Source organism: Pteronotus mesoamericanus, unplaced genomic scaffold (genome assembly GCF_021234165.1).
Source record: "Pteronotus mesoamericanus isolate MK-2021 breed Mesoamerican mustached bat unplaced genomic scaffold, CSHL_Meso_final scaffold_31, whole genome shotgun sequence".
Lineage (NCBI taxonomy): Eukaryota > Metazoa > Chordata > Mammalia > Chiroptera > Mormoopidae > Pteronotus > Pteronotus mesoamericanus.
The window spans coordinates 35186162-35207068 of record NW_026555312.1 but is presented as its reverse complement, the minus strand read 5'-3'; the positions used below and the strand labels follow the sequence as shown (position 1 = coordinate 35207068).

Sequence of the window (20907 nt, the reverse complement as noted above, 5' to 3'; positions counted from 1 at the left end):
GAGCCTTGGAGCTGCGGACACACAGTGGTTTCAACTCTCACACATCCCAGCGGGTGAGAAGTGTGGTGGAGGCTCGAGAGGGTGGGCTGGGTGCCCACAGGCACCAGCACCAGAGGGGCATTGAGATGGCCAGTTAGCTCCCCCCGAGAAGAACGGGGTCTGAATCATAAACAGGGACCTCTAAACTACAGCAACTAAAACTAGGAAAATACAGACAAAACACAACCCCGAAAAGCTTAGGGGTGCTCTCTGTAAGAGACAGGTGGCTGGGGATGCAAAGAGACATTTAAAGGGCCAACGCAAAAATTGCAGTGGCAGCCACACTCCTTGATCTCTGGGTAGAGGCGGCAGCAGGGTGGGTTGGTGCCTGGGAAAAGATTGGTGAGAAAAACTTTGTGAAGAGAACTGCGACCGCGGCCGGTGGAGCCCCGGTTATAACGCACATCCCACTCTGCAGCTACCATCTCGCTCAGGCATAAGGGAATCAATTAACCTGCCTTTTGTGTGCTCCGCACACAGCTTGTGCGCGTTTGAGCTGGGGGGCTAAGCGCAGACTGGCTGGAAGAGCCTTGAGAGGAGACTGGAGACGGAGGCGTTGCGGAAAGAACGGGAGGAGGAACTGGGGAGTCCCGACTCCCTCCCTGTTCCATAGTCTCCATTGTGGGCTGGAAGGGCGCGCACCCAAAAACGCAGAAGAGGGGCGCACAGGAACCAGACTGCCTGTGATTGAAACGCAGTCGGCACAGGTGGTGGATCCTTGCCGGAGGGGTCACAAAACTGCCCAGAGACCCCTGAGGAGAGACTGGAAACGGAGGAGTTGGGGAAAGAATGGGGGGAGGAAACAGGGAGTCCCGACTCCTTCTCCTTTCCTAGCCTCCACTGTGCAGGAAGAAGCCATACCCCTAAAGAGCCAAAAGCTGAAAAGCACACAATAGACAGCCCAAAACCACCCAGTGCAGGCATGCACAGTCGCGCCTAGTGGCCGGCAAGGGTTGGCGAGCGCATGGGTGGACCTGCGCGGGCTGGCAAGGCCTCCCACAGGTTGGGCCTGCGAGGGAGTGTGCAGATCGGCAGGGGCAGGCGTAAATCGACCGCGCAGCCCCGCAAGTGCAGAGCAGTCTGCAGAAATAGTAGATCCTGGGCCCAAGGGGTCACAGAGCTGCCCAGAGTCCCTGGAGGAGAGACTGGAGACAGGATTAACTGGAGAGACCTGGAGCTGACTTCCTCCCATTTCCGTAGTCTCCATTTGGCAAGGGCAGGCAACACCTCCAAAGAGCCAAAAGTGGAGAAAGCACACAATAGAAGACCCTAAACAGACCAGTGCTGGGGTGCCCTCCAGCCTGCGGGGCAAGAGGAGTATGCAAGGTCTCAAAAAAGCCCCCTGGGCTGGGGCAAGCACGCGCAAGACCAGGCCGGCGGGGGATCCTGCCCGGCTGGGGAGCGCAATCAAGGAGCCAGCGTGAGAGTGCAGAGCGATCCACAGAAATAGTCAATCCCTGGCCGAAGGGGTCACAGAGCTGACCAAAGCAGGAGTCAGAAACAGACAGTAGACTCATGGAAGGCTCAAACAAATGACCCAAGGCCATATAGGGTCAACAACTGAAATCATGAGAGGCAGGCCCAGAAAGAAAAAGGATAAATAAATGAATGAATGAATGAATGAATGAATAAAAAAAACCCCGACCCAACTACTACCGTAGAAGTTTAATCCAAAAAGGCAGGAAATATAGATGGCGCAATTGAAGCAAAAGTAAAAATAACTAACTAACTAACAGACTCTCACAAAAATGGGAAGAAAAAGAAGTTCCCCCCAAATGACTGCAAAAGGGGACTCCGCACAGAGAGAGCTGAATGAAATAGAGGCAAGGGAACTATCAGATACTGAATTCAAAACAATGGTTCTAAGGAAGCTCAATGAGCTCAGCCAGCTCAAAGAGAACTATGAGAAACTGCAGAGAAACCAGCAGGATCTTATAGCACACTATATCCACCTGGAAAAGGACATAGAAACTATCAAGAAGACACAAGAGGATATGAAGAATACCATTTCTGAATTGAAGAACACAGTAGAAGGAATCCAAAGCAGGCTGGATGAAGCCGAGGATCGAATCAGTGAGATGGAGGATAAGGTAGAAAGAAGCTCCCAGAAAGAACAAGAAATGGAAAAAAGACTCAAAAAGAAGGAAGAGGCATTTAGGGAAATGCAGAACAACCTGAAACGCAATAATATCCGCGTAATAGGGATATCAGAAGGAGAAGAAGAGGAGCAGGGATAGAGAACCTCCTCGAAAAAGTAATGATGGAAAATTTCCCCAATTTGAGGAGAGGAAGGGTCTCGTGGATCCAGGAGGCACAGAGGACCCAACTCAAGAGGGACTCAAGGAGGTCCATTCCAAGACACATCATCACTAAAATGGCAACTATCAAAGGCAAAGAGAGAATCCTTAAGGCAGCAAGGGGGCTGAAGGAGAGAAGGAGAAAGTAACATACAAGGGGGCCCCGATTCCCCTAGGAGCTGACTTCTCAACAGAAACACTACAAGCCAGAAGGGAACGGCAACAAATATTCCAAGTAATGAAAACCAGGGGCCTACACCCAAGGCTGCTCTACCCAGCAAGGCTCTCCATTAAAATAGAAGGGGAAATAAGGAGTTTCCCAGACAAAAGAAGGCTAAAAGAATACATCTCTACCAAACCAGCACTCCAAGACATGCTAAAGGGACTGGTTTAAGAAGATGAAGGAAAAAAGTGAGAAAGAGAAAAACACAGGTACAAAGAGAAAAAAATGAATAACTTTCTATCAGTAACAACTCTCAATGTAAATGGACTAAATGCCCCAATCAAGAGACACAGGGTAGCTGAATGGAAAAGAAAACACGACCCACACATATGCTGCCTACAAGAGACCCACCTCAGAGCAAAAGACCTACACAGATTGAAAGTAAACGGATGGAAAAAAATATTCCAAGCAAATGGGCAAGAGAAAAAGGCCTGGGTTGCCATACTTGTATCAGACAAAGTAGATTTCAAAACAAAGGCCATAAAAAGAGACCCAGAGGGGCACTTTATAATACTTAAAGGAAGACTCTATCAAGAAGACATCAACGTTGTAAACTTCTATGCTCCCAATATAGGAGCCCCCAAGTATATAAGGAAATTGTTGGAGGACTTCAAAAAAGATATAGACAGCAACACACTGAGAGTAGGGGATTTCAACACCCCCCCCTGTCAAAAATGGACAGATCTTCCAAACAAAACATTAATAAACATATAGTGGCGCTGAATGACACACTGAATCAAAGAGACTTAACTAACATATATAGAACCTTACATCCCAAAGAAGGAAAATACACATTCTTTTCAAATGCTCATGGCAGTTTTTCAAAGATACACCACATGATAGGACACAAAGCAAACCTCAGCAAATTCAGGAAAACTGAAATAATACCAAACTTTTTCTCGGAACACAAGGGCTTGAAACTGGAAATCAACCTCAAAGAGAAACTTCAAACACTTGCAAACTCATAGAGACTGAACAGTAGACTATGAAACAATGAATGGGTCAATAATGAGAAAAGAGAAGAAATCAAAAAATTTCTGGAAACAAATGAAAATGAACAGACAACAGTCTAAAACCTATGGGACACAGCAAAGGCAGTCCTCAGAGGGAAGTTCATAGCAATACAGGCTTACCTTAAAAAGATAGAAACATTTCAAATAAAAGACCTAACACTACAACTTCAAGAACTAGAGAAACAACAAATAAATCCCAGAGCAGGTAGAAGGAAGGAAATAGTCAAGATGAGAGCAGAACTGAAGGACAGAACGAAAAGAACAATTCAAAGGATCAACCAATCCAGGAGCTGGTTCTTTGAAAAGATAAATAAAATTGACAAGCCTTTAAGCAGACTCATCAAGAAAAAAAGGGAGAGGACCCAAATTAATAATATCGGAAATGAAAGAGGACAAATTACAACTGATACCACAGAAATACAAAGGGTTGTCAGAAACTACTATGAACCATTATACGCCAAGAAATTTGAAACCCTTGATGAAATCGACAAATTTTTAGAAAAGTATAATCTTCCAACACTGAAGGAGGAAGAAACAGAAAGCTTGAACAGACCGGTAATAGCTGGGGAAATTGAGCAGTAATCAAGAAACTCCCGGCACACAAAAGCCCAGGGCCGGACGGTTTCACGGGAGAATTTTACAAAACATTTCAGGAAGAGCTAACCCCTGTCCTTCTCAGACTATTCCAAAAAATCCAAGAGGAGGGAAGACTCCCAGACTCTTTTTATGAGACCAGCATCACCCTAATCCCAAAACCATATAAACACCGTACCAAGAAAGAAAACTACAGGCCAATTTTGCTGATGAACATAGATGCTAAAATCCTCAACAAAATATTGGCAAGAACAGATCCATAGACCAGGGGAACAGAATAGAAAGCCCAGAAATAAGCAAACCGCATCCAGCAATACATTAAAAAGATTATCCACCACGATCAAGTGGGACAGATCCCAAGGATGCAGGGATGGTTCAATATATGCAAGTCAATAAACGTAATACATCGCAAAAATAAAAGACAAGACAAAAACCACTTGATCATCTCAACAGACGCAGAAAAAGCATCTGATAAGGTCCACCACCCATTTATGATCAAAACACTCAGCAAAATGGGAATAAATAGGGTATTCCTCAATGTAATAAAGGCCATATATGAAAAGCCTACAGCCAACATCATACTCAATGGGCAAAAACTGAAAGCTTTCCCAGTAAGATCGGGAACACGACAAGGATGTCCGCTTTCACCGCTTCTTTTCAACATCGTATTGGAAGTCCTAGCCACAGCAGTCAGACAAAAAAAAAGAAATAAAAGGCATCCAAATAGGAAAGGAGGAAGTAAAGCTATCATTGTTTGCAGATGACATGATAGTAAACATAGAAAACCCTGTAGACTTTACCAAAAAACTCCTCAACCTAATAAGTGAATTTGGCAAAACAGCAGGGTACAAAGTCAATATTCAGAAATTAAAGGCATTTTTGTACACCAGCAATGAAACAGAAGAAGAAGAAATCAGAAAAAAAATACCATTCGATATAGCAACAAGAAAAATAAAGTACCTAGGAATAAATTTAACCAAGGAGGTAAAAGACCTGTACGCAGAAAACTATACAACATTGAAGAAAGAAATTAAGAAAGACACAAATAAATGGAAGCACACACCGTGCTCATGGATTGGAAGAATTAATATCATCGAAATGTCTATACTACCCAAAGCAATTTATAGATTCAATGCAATCGCTATTAAGATACCAATGACATATTTCACAGAAATAGAACAGAGATTTCAAAACTTTATATGGAACCATAAACGACCCCGAATAGCCGCAGCAATTTTGGGAAAGAAAAACAAAGTAGGAGGGATCACAATACCAGACATCAAACTGTACTACAAAGCCATTATACTCAAAACAATCTGGTACTGGCACAAGAACAGTTCCATAGACCAGGGGAAGAGAATAGAAAGCCCAGAAATAAGCCCAGGTCTCTATGGGCATCTAATATTTGACAAAGGGGGCAGAAGCATAAAATGGAGTGATAATAGCCTCTTCAACATATGGTGTTGGGAGAGCTGGACGGCTACATGCAAAAAATTGAAATTGGATCATCAGCTGACACCATACACAAAAACAAACTCAAGGCGGATAGAAGAGCTTTTATTCACCGATATGTCTCCTAAAGCAAGGGACATAAAGGAAAGAATCAGCAAGTGGGACCTCATCAAAATAAGAAGCTTCTGCACGGCTAAAGAAAACATCAGCAAAATGAAAAGGGAGCCAACCCTATGGGAAAATATATTTGCTAATGATACATCAGATAGAGGTTTGATCTCCAAGATTATATAAAGAACTCACTCGGCTCCACTCCAAGAAGACAAACGATCCAATCAAAAAATGGGCAAAGGACCTGGGCAGACGCTTTTCCAAGGAGGAGATACAGAGGGCCCAGAGACATTTGAAAGGATGCTCAGCGTCACTAGCCATCAGAAAAATGCAGATCAAAACCACCATGAGGTACCACCCCACACCGGTCAGAATGGCCATCATAAACAGATCAACAAACAACAGGTGCTGGCGAGGCTGTGCAGAAAAGGGAACACTAGTACACTGTTGGTGGGAATGCAGACTGGTGCAGCCACTGTGGAAAGCAGTGTGGGATTTCCTCAAAAAGTTGAAAATGGAACTGCCTTTTGATCCAGTGATTCCCCCTGCTGGGACTATACCCTAACAATCCCAAAACGGCAATTCAAAAGAACCTATGCACCCCAATGTTCGTAGCAGCACCACTTACAATAGCCAAGTGTTAGAAGCAACCTAAATGCCCATCAGTAGATGATTGGATCAAAAAATTATGGTATATTTATACAATGGAATAGTATACAGCAGAAAGAAAAAAAGAAGTACTGAACTCTGCGACAGCATGGATGGAACTGGAGAGCATTATGCTAAGCGAAATAAGCCAGGGGGCGAAAAACAAATACCATATGATCTCACCTATAAGCGGAACCTAACCAAGAGTACAAAGATGCAAGGAAAATAAGACCAGCAACACTGAAAGGAAAAGAAATCAACAGAGACAGGAGGGAAGCAGGGAGGGGGTGCAGGGGAAAAGGAAGGGAAGGGGAAAGTCAAGGAACATATAGCAAGGACTCGTGGACAAAACCAAAGGGTAAGAGCTGAGGGAGGAAGGGAGGGAGGGAGGGAGGGGGCAAGGGAAAGGGGTGGGGGGTAGGCAGAGACAAATGTATTTGAAAAAATAAATTAATTAATTAAAAAGAATAACAGATGAAAGCATAAGAAAATTAAAAAATTTATAAAATATTTTTTAATTTATTGACCATAGAGAGGGGAAGGGAAAGAGGAAGGAAGAGACAGGGAGAAGGAGGGCCATGGGGGAGGGAGGGATTTGTGATTTCATATATTTATATATCCATTTGTTGATTCTTGTATGTGCCCTGACTGGATCTCAAACCCACAACTTTGGTATATGAGGACAACACTCTAACCAACTGAGCTACCTGGCCTGCACGAGTTTATTCTTGTATATCGTGTAAGAAGGTGGTTGAAGGTGGTCTTGTTTCATATTTTTGCATGTACATGTCCAATTTTCTCAACATCATTTACTGAATAGACTTTACCCCATTCTATGTTCTTGGCTCCTTTGACAAATATTAATTGACCATGTAGTCATTGGTTTATTTCTGGGCTCTCTACTCTGTTCCATTGATCTATGTCTGTTTTTACGTTAGTACCTGCTGTATTGATTACTATAGCCTCGCAGTATAGTTTGATATCATGCAGTGTGATACCTCCAACTTTGTTCTTTCTCAAGGCTCCTGAGGATATTTGGGGTGTTTTGTGGTTCCATATAAATTTTTGGATTATTTATTCTAGTTGTGTGAAAAATGCCATTTGTATTTTGATAAGGAATTGCATTGAATCTACAGATTGCTTTGGGTAGTATGGACATATTAATAATGGTAATTCCTATCCATTAGAACAGTACATATTTCCATTTATTTGTATCTTCTGCAGTAGCTCTCTTCAGTATCTTATAATTTTCCAAATATAGGTCTTTTACCTCAGTGGTAAAATTTATTGGTAGGTACTTTATTATTTTGATGAAATTGTATATGAGATTATCTTCTTAGTTTCCCTTTTCTGATAGCTCATAATTAGTGTACAAAAAGGGAATAATTTCTGAAAATTTGGTTTTTGTATTCTGCTCTTTTACTGCATCCATTTATCAGTTCCAGCAGTTTTTTGGTCGAACCTTTAGCATTCTCTACATACAGAATCATGTCATCTGCAAATAAAGAGTTTTGCTTCTTCCTTTCCAATTTGGGTACCTTTCATTTGTTCTTGTTTGAATGCAGTGTCTAGGACTTCTCTGTCGAATAAGAGTGGTGAAAGTGGACATCCCTATCTTATTCTGGATCTTAAGGGAAACACTTTTAGTTTTTCCCCATTGAGTATGATGTTGGCTGTCCATTTGTCATATGTGGCCTTTATTATGTTTTGGTATGTTCCCTCTATTCCCACTTTGCTGAGAGTTTTTACTACAAATGGGTGCTGGATTTTGTCAACTGCCTTTTCAGCACCTATTGATATAATTATATGATTTTTATCCTTCATTTTGTTTGTGATGTATCATGTTTATTGATTTGTGGGTGTTGTATCAACGTTACATACCAGGAATAAATCCCAATTGATGACAGTATATGGTCATTAAAGTACTGCTGCATTTGGTTGGCTAATATTTTGTTGAGGGCTTTGCATTCAGGTTCAACATGAATATTGGCCTACAATTTTCTTTCTTCATAGTGTCTTTATCTGGTTTTGGAATTAAAATAATGCTGGTCTTGTAAAATAAGCTTGGGAGTCTTCCATCCTCTTCAGTTTTTTTGGAATACTTCGAAGAGGATAACTGTTAATTCTGTTTTGAATACTTGGTAAAATTCACCTGTGAAGCCGTCTAGGAATTCTGTTTGCTGGGAGCTTGCCTATTACTGCTTCAATTTCATTAGTTGTCATCTTTCTGTCCAGGTTTTCTGCTTCTACTTGTTACAAGTTTTGAAAAATTGCTTGTTTCTAGGAATTTATCAGTTTCTTCCAGATTGTCCAATTTGTTGGCATATAGTTGTTACTAATATTTTCTTATACTCTGCTTTTCTGTGGTATCAGTTGTTACTTCTCCTCTTTCATTTCTCACTTTATTTATATGGGCCTCCACCTCTCTCTTTTGATGACTTTAGTTAAAGGTTTATAGATCTTGTTTATCTTTTGAAAAAAACCAGCTCCTAGTATCACTGATTTTTTTTGTATCGTTTTTTTACTACTCTATTTCATTTATTTCCTCTCTGGTCTTTATTATCTCCTTTCTTCTCCTCACTTTGGGCTTTGTTTGTTGTTCTTTTTCTAGTTCCTTTTGGTGTAAGATTACATTGTTTATGAGATTTTTCTTACTTCTCGAGGCAGACCTGCACTGTTATGAATCTCCCTCCAAGGACTGCTTTTGCTGTGTCCCATCATTTTTGTGTTGTGTTTTAATTTTAATTTGTCTCAAGGCAACTTTTGATTTCTTCCTAGATCTCACTGGTAAACTTTGTTGATTATTAACATGTTCTTTAACTTCCATGTTTGTGCTTCTTTCAGTTTTTTTCTTGTAATTGACTTCTAGTTTCATACTGTTTTGATTGAAGAAGTAGTTTGATATAATTTCAATCTTCTTTACTGAGATCTGTTTTGTGTTCTAACATATGGTCTATTGTAGAGAATGTTGCACATGCACTTGAAAAGAATGTATATTCTGCTGCTTTGGGGTGAAATGCTCTGAATACATCGATTAAATCCATCTTGTCTGGAGTGTCATTTAAGGCCACTGCTTCCAGTTCATCTTGTTTTAGACTGTCTGTACTTCCTTGACTTGTGTGTCTTTTTCCTTCACCAGGTTAGTAACATCATTATTTCTTTTAACAAGTTCTCAATCCTTTGCTCTCTCTTTTCTCCTTATGGTACCCCTATGATGCAGATTCTGTTATGCTTGATGTTGCCTCAGACATCCCTTAGACTTTCTTCATATTTTAAAATTCTTTTATCTTTTTGTTGTTCTGCTTGGGTGTTTTGTTATTTTGTCCTTTAAATCATTAATCCTCTGCTTCATCTAACCTGCTATTGATTCCTTCTAGTATTCTTCATCTTGGATATTCATTTTTCATTCCTGACTGGTTCTTCTTTTTATGGTTTCTATGTTCTTTTTAATGCTTATTATCTCTTTGTTTAAGTTCTAAGTTCATCCACCCTTCTCCTACGTTCCTTGAGCATCCTTATACCCACTGTTTTTAACTCTGCATTTCGTAGCTTTGTTGCCTGCATTTCATTTAGTTTTTTTCTGGGGATTTCTTCTGTTTTTTCACGTAGGGCATGTTTCTTTGTCTCCCCATTTTGTCTGCCATTATATGATTGTCTCTGTGTATTACATAGATCTGCTATGTCTCTAAATCTTGGTACGGTAGTCTTATGCATTAGGTATCTTGAGGGGCTCAATGGTAAAATCTTCCTGACCTTCTGACCTAGGTGTTCTAGGAATGTCTCTTGTATGAGTTAGGTGCACCTTCCTGTTACAACACTGGAAGACTGTTGGTCCACTCATAGGTGGGGTTAACCCTCAAGCTGGCTGACTATGAGGACAGACTCTGACCAGAGTGTATGAGCCATTGTGGTGGGCTGCCACCTGAAGTGGAGTTAGCCCCAGCATGGTCTAGTTCCTCCCAGGATCTCCCTTGCATGCGCCACTTGTATGACTAATTGGGAAGGGCTCAGCTGTGATCTGAAGCCCATCACTGGTTATGTTGGTTCTGGGCCTACCTTGGCAGGACCCTAGTGCAAGTGAATGCCAGAGGCTGCCTACAAATGGCCTTGGGATACTTATCTGAAACTACTAAGCTGTCATTAGTTTGTGACTCCTTCTACTGGGCCTAAGTGTGTGTGGCAGGGACCAAGCAGTATACAAAGCTTGGCTTCCACCAGCTCTGAGCCTGGGGGAAGATCAGTGAAAGGGCTAAGGATCTCCAAGAACTGCTCCTACCAGATGACTACTCTTGTCACCCCAACACTGCCTGGATTTCCTTGAGCGCCTTCTAAACAAAGTCTATAGATTGGGCCCAGGCTGGCTACTGCCTGCAGTCTCTTCCACAATGCACAAGCTTTAGTAGGGCAAGGCAACCAGGGTCAGGAAGACAGGGAATCCTGTTTAGGGATGGCACTGGACAGGTACTCAGTAGGAAGAAAGAGGCCCTTACTCCATATACCACTCAGTGTCCAGTCTCTGACCATTGCTTCCCAAGAAAGAGTGCACTGCGGGTCCCAACTGGGTGCAGGCAGCAGACTTTTCTGCAGGACTGGAGGTCAGCTGGGCAGGGCCACTGGGAGTTGGGAGGATGGGGCCAGTGGGTTTCCTGTTGCAGGATGGGTGCCAGTGACACACAGGGAGGGAAGAACGGTGATTGCTCTGGAAACATACAACCTAGTGCCAGTCCAAGTCTCTGACAATAGCTTTCTAAGAAAAAGTGCACCACCAATCCAGGCTGGCTACAGCCGGGCAGGCTTTCCTGCAGGAAACAAGCTTGACAGGGTAGGGCTACAGGGAGTCAGGAGGAGTGGGTTAGTACAGGCTGGTGCTATAAGAACAGGCATGCTCAACTCAGGGAAAGTGGTGCCTATGGGTGGTGTGGGATAGGGACTTAGCACAGGGCCCCTGGCAGCTGACCCTTCAGATCTCTCCTTGGAGCCATGCAACCCAGATCTTCTGGTGTCTCTGGTGCCCCCATGCTGGAGGTCAGAGGAAGTACGTCCAAGTCTGTCTGTCTGCAGACCTGTTAAGAGGAACTGCCTGGGACTCCTGATGCTTCTGCCTTCCTCAGCCTCAATCTCTGCTGGTTTTTACAGCCACAAGTTATGGGGACTTCTCTTCCTGGCACTGGAACTCCAGGCTGGGGAGCCTGGTGTGGGGCTGGGACACTTCACTCCACATGGGATCTCCACAGCCAGGATATTCCTCCCAATTTTTATCTAGCTCATTGTGCATCTCTGCCCCTCCTACCAGTCTGTTTGGCTTCTTCTTTAATTCCAGAGTTGTGGGAATTCCATTCAGTTTGACTCTAGGCAATTCTGTATGATGGTTGTTCTGTAGTTTAGTTATAATTTTGATGTGATTTTGGGAGGAAGTGAGTACTGTGTTTACCTATGCTGCCATCTTGACTGGAAGTTAAGTTCACGTTTAAACCACATAATCTAGTGGGATTCAAAGTCATCTTGAGTACAAAGCCAATGCTGGTAATACTCCAGATTGGTGTTAAATTACTCTAAGCAGAGTTGCAGATGAGCCACACATATCTGAGCTGGATGAGCTTATCTCCAGATATATATCCCAGATACTGATAGGAAACAAGTCTTAGACTAGATTTGCTTTTGTAGTCAAAGTGAAGAATGTCTTGGCTATCTGATCCAAAATATTCCACAACAAAAAGGGGATCCTACTTTCAAGGGACCTTAAGTACAAAAAACCCACCTGTCAATCTTCTTGGCTAGCCTTCTAGAGAAAAGATAAGGGCTGTGGGAATGAAGGAAGGATGGTATTTTAATGGTAAGACAAAAGCCACAGCAAAGGTATAGAGAAGAAATAATGTAATTACTATTACCACCAAGAATGCTGCACAGAGTTGTCTCTCAAATGGAAAGCAAGCCAGGTAAGTTTTTGAGCTTCCTTTCCGAAAAACAATTTATTGCTAAATATAACTGAAAATGCAGATTATTTCTCAGAAGTCTTAGATAGCTTCTTCTCTAATATCATTCAACCAAAAGGAAAGGTCTATTCTGGACTAAATGAGGGGTTTTAATTGTAAATGCAACTAAAATAGCAATCTTCTTTAGGACCCTAGGGAGCTTAAGCTTGACAACAGCCCATTAACAGACTAGTTGTGGGTGTTGATAACATCTTCTGGAACACTATTAGAGAAGCCCAGGGAGGCTATTTATAATCCTGAAGTAAAGAGGAGTGAAGGGTGGGCAGGATGACAAGTATGAGTCATGCTTTATTCCGTTCTATTAAAGACTCTTACAAAGCCTTCCCTCTGACTAAGCACAAGGCACCTGACAGGACCTAAATATAGGACCCAGGAGCTTAGGAGGTGATTGTGCTTAACAATATCATTAATTCCAAAATGGAAAACAAATGGACAATATAGGAAAAATAAGTTAGAGAAGGAATAGCAGACCATGATAAAAAAAAATGTTTGAAAAAACATATCCTGCCTTTTCTCTTGAGTTCTTCTGTACTGCTGCTCGGGAATCTCTTTTAAGGCCTTTGCTGTAATTATCTATTTCAATACAAATACCATACATTTGAACAGAATATATAAGAAATAAAATACCATATCGAATATTAGGATACCAAACTAGATTCTAATTCCATTGATGTCACAAATATGCTGTTATCAAGGACACTTCAACCTCTCTGGGCCTCATGAAAAAACATAGGTAGGGATAAGGAGGGGGTTTACAAAGTATGAAGACAATGTTTCCTCTGGAGGCAGATCCCTAGAGTTCCCTTAAATGTGCTTTGCGAGTCTTAACTCCTTCCTTGCTAGTCCTGGCCTGCCTCCACTGTACTTACCCAGAGAACAGAGACTGTTTTGTCAAGGGTCTACCGAAGCAGGTCTTTAGGTCTTTTTACACATTGTCTTTCTCTTCCCAAGCCTCAGCCTGTAATAATCTCCTTTTTCTTCTTGAATCTAGTTGCTATCCTCTTCATCAATAGCGGCTCCATCTACAACCTCAGGGTGGGGTCTCTAACCAGCCTTCACCCCCAGTTCCCTCCTGCTGTTGGACACTGTGCCTTTTCTGCTTAGGTCCCACTCCAACTCTCACTTGCCATTCCCATCAAAAAGCCACCCCCCTCCAAGAGCCATCCGCCTTGACAGAAAAAGAGATTCCAACTGCACAGGAAAGCAGTTCCGAAGTGAATGAAAAGAGAAAAACAATTCCTATTCCTACTGCTAGTGTTTTTGTTGTAGTGAATTGAGTGTTTCTGGGACATATTAGAGCTAAAAATGTGTCTGAGTGAATAAAACAGTGTTCTCTAATCAAAACTCTCAAAGCTGTTTCCCAGAGTGAAGTTACTATATACACCGTAGTTCTGTATTTAATGTAAACATAACAGGTAAAAAGCTTTCTGCAGGCTGACCTGGGAACTCCGCTTTCATGAGACATTGTTTCAATGGGAAAATTCTGTCTGAGTTGCAATCAACTTACTAATGACTACCTTTTCCTTCCTCAGGAACGGTTTGTAAAACCAGGAAATTTAAAAATCTGTTAAGCAAAAGGAGATATCAAAAAGCAGCAATCTCTGGATTTAACATAATTCTATGTACATGTATTACCATATAAAGATACACATATGAATAACATATATATACAAATATGTAAGGAATAGGTTGGTAAAAGCAAATTACCAAATTGATTTCTCTATCTCTCTCTCTCACACACACACACACACACACACACACACACCCATTCTTATCTTCATTAAGAGCATGAGGTCAGCCTCCCTAGACCAGTCACAAAAGTAGACATATACTGTGAGAAGGGGGTTCCAGTCATAGTAAGAATAAATACAAAGGAAGTAAACACCACGTGGTAACACCAGAGGATCAAGATAAACATGCCCTGGCTGGTGTGTCTCAGGGGATTGAGCGCCAGCCTGTGAACCAGAGAGCTACTGGTTCGATTCCCTGTCTGGGGCACGTGCCTAGGTTGTGGGCCAGGTCCTTAGTGGGGGAGCATACAAGAGGTGGCCATGCATTGATGTTTCTCTCTCTTTCTCCTTGCCTTCCCGTCTCTAAAAATAAATAAATAAAACCTTTAAAAAGAAAAAGAAAAACAAATACTTGGAAAAGAATATAAGACATGCAGAAGAGCTAAATATAGACAGGGTATCCCTCTAAAATACTCATTTCCAAACAAGATCCTCTTTAGCAAATAAATGCATGGAAGGCCCCACTGGTTGCCTGAAAGTCTTGGAGTAGGTAACAGATACCCTCCTTCAGAGAAGATATCCAATGGTGCTCTTAGAAGAAGGAAGACACAAAGGCAGGAATCAGGAAGGTATGTGTAGAGGGGCAAGCAAATGGAGACCTAAGTGGAGAAGCCAGAAAAACTGGCTGAAGCTTCCAAAAGAATTCTATCTGCTGAGCCTGAAGTGCTCACGTTTGATAAGTTGAGTCACCGGTGCCGTGGGTTTTGAAATAGGAGGATGAAATGAAGAATATAAATGGTGGAGTCTGTCAAGGCATTCCATGTATAAGCCATCACTAATCGACAGGTACCAAATATCTGGCACTGTACCTGGCTCTTCGACACAATTTTTGACACTAAAATTTAAAGGGAAGAAAGTGCGTCAAAAAAGAAGGGGAGGGGAGGAGGGGGGAGCAAAGGGGAGGGGAAAAAAGAAGGGTACCTTTATGCTTTTCCCCAAGTCGACTCACCTCATAGAAAAGTCCTTCTGGGAACTGCTGGAAGCACTGAGCACACACAAAACACTGCTCATGGTACAGCTCGCCATTACTATTTACGATCTTCTCAGCGGGTGCAAAACCCCCCTTGCAGCGCTCACAGGTGGCATTGGCAAGGGCATTGGCCATGTTACTGCAACAAAGGAAGGGAAGTCACTGATTAACCTCTTCTTAGACTTAAGACCAATAAACAGAATGAATGGAAGAGCACATTCTGTTTACAAAAATCATACTTTATCTATAAAGCCCAATTTTTAGCTTGTGTCTTAAGTATTCAAGTCAAACTATTCCCATCTCTGCCCTAGCATGTTAAGCCTTGAAAGCTCCTCCTGCTTGGAACCTGTTTTTCTTTTAACATTTTGATATTCCTCTTGATAAATATACCATAGTGAATGCCTATAGGATACAGATGAAAGTCAAGAATTGTCCCCATGGAGCTTGAGTTTACAGCTTTATAAGTAGCTTAATTAAAATGTCCAAAAACCAACATTTCAAAGTCAATTTTTCTCCCTTCTGAGAACAGAATCTAAACTTCATGTTAACTAAATGCGATATCATTGTACAAATACAAATTATCACTTTGGTTAGACTCTGTTGAAAGCAACTGCTCAATTCTTAAAACCAGTCAAAATTCCTTAGTCCTGTAATCTAATTGGTAAAACAAATATTAAAAACTAGTATTATAAAATAATCTTAAAATCACAGAACTTTGCATTATAAAGATCACTTTACAGATGATGAAATGGTGGTTTGGAGAAGAGATGTGGATTGACTAGCCCAACCCCACAAAGTTAATTAGTTAATAGAAGATACAGGAATAGAATCCAGGTCCCTTGATCATAAAATCACAATCATACTACAGTATCGATTTCAAACACTTGAGAGACATGATAGGGACACCATCACACTTTACAGACGACGGAAGTAAAACCAGGCAGTCAGTGACCACTGATGACGAGCCCAAGACCTTGGGTAATGCCATTACCAATCATTCCCCAGCACCTGGAAACACACAGGGGCCATTCAATAAATGATCCCATGTTCCACTGTGTAGTTTCAAGAAAAGCATATAATAAGGCATATAATCAGATATAATTAGTTATTCTCCAATGACACCCCCTTCTCCAAATTTCACATAAAGAATTGTTTTATTTCTGAAAGGCCCCCAAGTGAAGAAGGTCCCCTAAGCAGAAGTCATTGGATTTGGCTAAGCCATTCTTCGTAATCTGGCAAGTTTATTTTCAGATGTCCACTCAGAGTGCAAGCTGTACTGGTGTCTGGTCCCCAGGTGCAGCTTCTGACCATCTCGTAAAGTTACTGCCAATGTTCTTCTGAATCTTCACAACCACTCTGTGTGGCAGGTGGGAAGGAGAGTCTCCATTTTACAGATTAACTGCCTTGTCTCGTACCAGTTTCTAAGTTTTCCTGTTTCTCTAGCCAGTCTTCAAACATACCTCGTTTTACCTCAATGCACAACCCCCCACACACAACAAACGGCAACTCTGCCTTTCACCCCCAAGTATTTCAAAGAATAGTATTACTATTTTGTAGCTTTGCCATAACTTACTCAGTGGTATCACACTCAATTTTACTTAATAGGCTTAAGTATAGAATCCTTTAGCAAACCTTAATCCTTTTAATCCTAAAGTATAAATCCTTTAGGGGGAACGTCGTCCCCCTAAAAAGGAGAAAGGGAAGAAGGCATGAGCCTGACAAATCTTGTCTAAATCTCACATTAAAACAAATTTTCTATTTTCTCATTTCAGAATTATTATGGGTTACCAAGAAAAATCTATAACCCCTTCTTCACTTGGCTTTGCCATAAGCCAGACGAACTGTCAAAGTTTTAGAAAAGCTCTGGAAAGGTCTGTAATTCCTCCTTTCTCCTGACCAAGATCATCAGGTGTCCCTTGATGAAGTATTTTAAGTCCACATCTGTCCTGAAAATTCTTAGTGCTGTTTTGAGGATGAAATAAGAAAAGGTATATGAAACCACTTTGAAAACCAGAAGATGCTACTCAAATACAAAGCATTATTATTAATTAAAAACCCTCTCAAAAGAGTCACCAAATCCTCAATGATTTTAATAGAACTCCAAAAAAGCTAGAAATAAGACCATCCCGTAATGCCCTGATTCATTATTACCTAGATCAGTGGTTTTCAAAATTTAGGGGCCACTGTGACCCTTTCAGAGATTCAAAATCTCCTTCTTTTTCTAACTACATCTCTATGTAAGACCATATTTTCTTTATGTACTTTATCTAAAACAACATTTTACAATAGGATGGATGCAGAAGCAGTTACAAGAAACTGGTTTCTATTAAGATACAGATTAATGAGATTTGTAAAATTTTAACACAATGCCACACTTCTCACCAAGTGTTTGTTGTTTTAGATACACTTATTTTTCATTAAAAATTAATATTAACATTTGATTGTGTAATGAAATTACTGGCATTTCAAATGAACGAATACATAACTAAAATATTTCTCAGTTTTATTTTCTGATACAGTAAACATAGATAAAACAAATGCTATTTGGGGACCTCAAACATGTAAAGGGGTCCCAAGATCAAAATGTTTATCACTGATCTTTATACTACAGGTTAGCAATTTTCAACAAGTGTGCCGCATCAATTTTTCAAACATGCAATACCTGACTATTAAGTTAGGGGCACTGAACTCTTTTACTTTAGATTGACAAGTAAAACAAACAAACAAACAAAACAAACAAACAAGCTATAACAGCCAACACAACAAAAGCCATCTGGTGTGAGTGAATCAAAATAATTCTTTTCTTTTTTTTTTTTTTGGTCAAATAGGCCCAAAATAGATTAGAAAATAGGTAGACATATTATAAAAAAAGCATATAGGTTTTTTCCCACCACAGAAAAAATAAACTAGTTTTTTAGAGATAATGCAATATGTATTTTTAAAGTATTCCTTTTTATAACAAGCAAGAAAAGAAACAACATTTGAGGAAACTTTCAGAAAAAAAATATATCAATAATCTCACTATCTTTGATCTTCTGGCACTACATCTGGTTTTGTTTTGCTTTTAATGGACTGTTTTTCAGAGAAGTTTTAGGTTCACAGAAAAATTGAGTGGAAGAAACAGGGATTCCCCATATGCCCCCTGCTCCACACATTGCACAGCTTCCCCATTACGAATAACCCCACCCAAGCGGTACATATGTTACAATGGATGAAACTACATTGACATACGTTTTTTTTACAGTTGACTTTTATATTTAATAAATATGATAAAAGTTACTTTTTAAAAGTCATGAATGGCAGTTATAGCTGTCATTTGGTTAGTTACAGTAAATTATTTTCTGAGAAAAATTTCACCAGAATTTTCAACAAAAGCATTGATGGCAATGATTATGTATATTGGGGGATATCTCTAGATACATTTGTATGCAGGAGACATATATAAAAATATACATGTATTTATACGTATATGCATGCCTTTAGTGTAGAATCTTAACGGCCCAGTCACAACTGCTTTAGCTAACCTACTTTCAAAAATCAGGCACACACAGAGCACCTGATGTCATCAACCTTCCATTATTTAAATGCCTTATTTATCAAAGTATGTGAAACAAATTTTCTGGCATTAAAATAAAAAAATGTAAATATTCAAAAAGCATCTTGAGAGTTCAAGCATTTTAGTTACAGGGTAATTATAATTGTCTAATTAGTCTTAAAAGAGCTCTTTATGAGCTGTGAAAATAAATGACATCTGTTGCAATACCATAGAGAATGAGTTCATGGAAATAGGGAATCAGGTCAATTAAATTCTCCTTAACTCTCAATTGACACATTAGGGATCTGCACTAATTCCAAGCTTACAATGCTGTATAAGGTCAACAATCTTACATGAGTTGGTCTAAAGAATACTCTACTTCTTTTTTTTTGAAACTGTTTGCTAAAGCCCAGCAATAATATGAAATAGATGAACTTTGAGGGTAACTGTATGATAATATATATTTGCTAGCTTATACAACATCTTTTTTATTCATTCATTCCCCTAGAGACAGCATTAAAAACCCCATTTAAACTGCTGATTGTTAAACATCACAAAAATCTGTATTTTTATCAGCAGCCTGTAATTCATATTTTGATTGCCCCCAATCTGCCCCTTACCTATGGGCACTTTTATAGTATAAAAATGTATTATAATGCCAATAACGAAAATTCTAAACCTCCCTCTCGGTCTGTACAGTACAAATGTGCTATTATCAGGAACCTGCTAAAGACAGATGTTACTACTTTTACTGTAACAGTAGCATTTTCCTTCACATTTCATCCAGCATAAGTTTACATGACCAGGCAACTGGCCTGCCTGCTGGAATCTGCTGCACCACCTGGGAAGCCCCTGCTCAAAATCCAGGAAATAACACCATTAGTGGCTATCAAGCTGAAATCCCAGAAAGGCTAGAACTGGGAGAAGGGAACTCGAGAAAAGGAGACACTCACAATTTCACATAAAAGTCACAGAACTCCTTGTAGACTTTCACGTCACTGTGCCTGTGCTGCGGTTTGGACACAGCCCTTTCACTGTCGTTGTCATCAGCTGGGTGGACACTGCTCAGCACTATCTGGGACATTTCTTCATTCTTCGGGATAACAGAGGGGTGGTGTGCCCTACTCGGGAATGCCATTATTGATGCTTTTGAGCTTGGAGACCCGATTAGAGAGCAGCAGGACAGGAGGCCGGAGAAATAATGTCCAGGCCTCTACTGCTTCCCTGCCAGAGTTACTCCCACTGTCTCCATATACGTCAGCCCCAGGCTTGCCAGGGTGGCTACTGACCTTCACGTTAAGAGCTCCAGCATCAAAGCAGTCAGTTGGCCTGACAGTCCTGATTTATTAGCATTTTGGAAGCTCTAGAAAAAATTCCAGAAAGTAGTAACCTGGCCCTTGCCAAACAGCCTTCCCAGTGGACTGTGCCTGTAATCACTACTACAGGAATAGAGGTCTGCTTGGTAGGTCTCCAAGATAAAGAAACAGCCATGTACCCTGGCTGTCTGCTGATGGCCTCAAAAACACTAACACTGTGCTTCTCAACGTTGGTGAGCATAAGAATCTCTCAGAGAGCATGTAACACACCCCCAGAAATTGTTTCTAAAAAGCTCTTGGTAAGGCTGGTACCACTGGCACACTCTAAGGAGCATCACAATGCTCATGACGTGCTCTCCAGATGTGCACTATGGCTGCTTTCCCCCAGGAATCTGTGAGTTGGTGCAATAAAGAGCTGTGTTTGACTTATTTATTCTCACAGCTGGCACACAGTAGGAGTTCAAGAATGTGTTCAATGAATCTTCTTTGCAAGAGGTAACAGGAAATAGCCAGTTTAGTTAGAACGTTTTGTATTTGATCCCCAGCTAATCCTGTAACTTGTGAGCCAATACTGGTCTTTATCATGACTAACAATGCCACTGGCATGCCTTATTACACCGTATCACAGGTCCTGTAACAGTGTCAGCAATGAAGATGATGATAATGTGGTACTGTCAAGCTCTATTTATTTTCCTTACAGTATTCTTTACAGCCCTTAATTTGTATGAGGTTCAGTGACAGCAAATCATGTTCATTCTCCTGCCAGAATCATCATCAGATCCAAAATATTCTGCCCACATGAAAGTAATGCTACTAAGAGACACCTAGTTCACAGAGTATCCAGGAGGGCTGGGGACAAGTTCCTTCTCTATCATCTTTTAGCCTCATTTCAATGCCAAAAATGTAAACCCTGGGAGGGTAGAAAC

General features: G+C 40.9%; 1 protein-coding gene across 6 annotated transcripts in view; it reads right to left on the bottom strand.

Moving 5' to 3' along the window:
* Positions 1-20907, bottom strand: part of LIMS1 (LIM zinc finger domain containing 1) — a 167933-nt gene that overhangs the window by 25623 nt on the left and 121403 nt on the right. For 3 of the 6 annotated variants that reach the window (XM_054592015.1, XM_054592014.1, XM_054592013.1), the window contains exons 1-2: positions 19619-19912; positions 15110-15269 (exon numbers count right to left, since the gene is read on the bottom strand). In XM_054592015.1, the coding sequence (XP_054447990.1) occupies positions 15110-15269; positions 19619-19803 (345 nt within the window). In that variant the 5' untranslated portion in view covers positions 19804-19912. Of the gene's footprint in view, positions 1-15109; positions 15270-19618; positions 19913-20907 lie in introns of those variants that run through there. The other 3 variants (XM_054592019.1, XM_054592018.1, XM_054592016.1) reach the window with 1 other exon arrangement.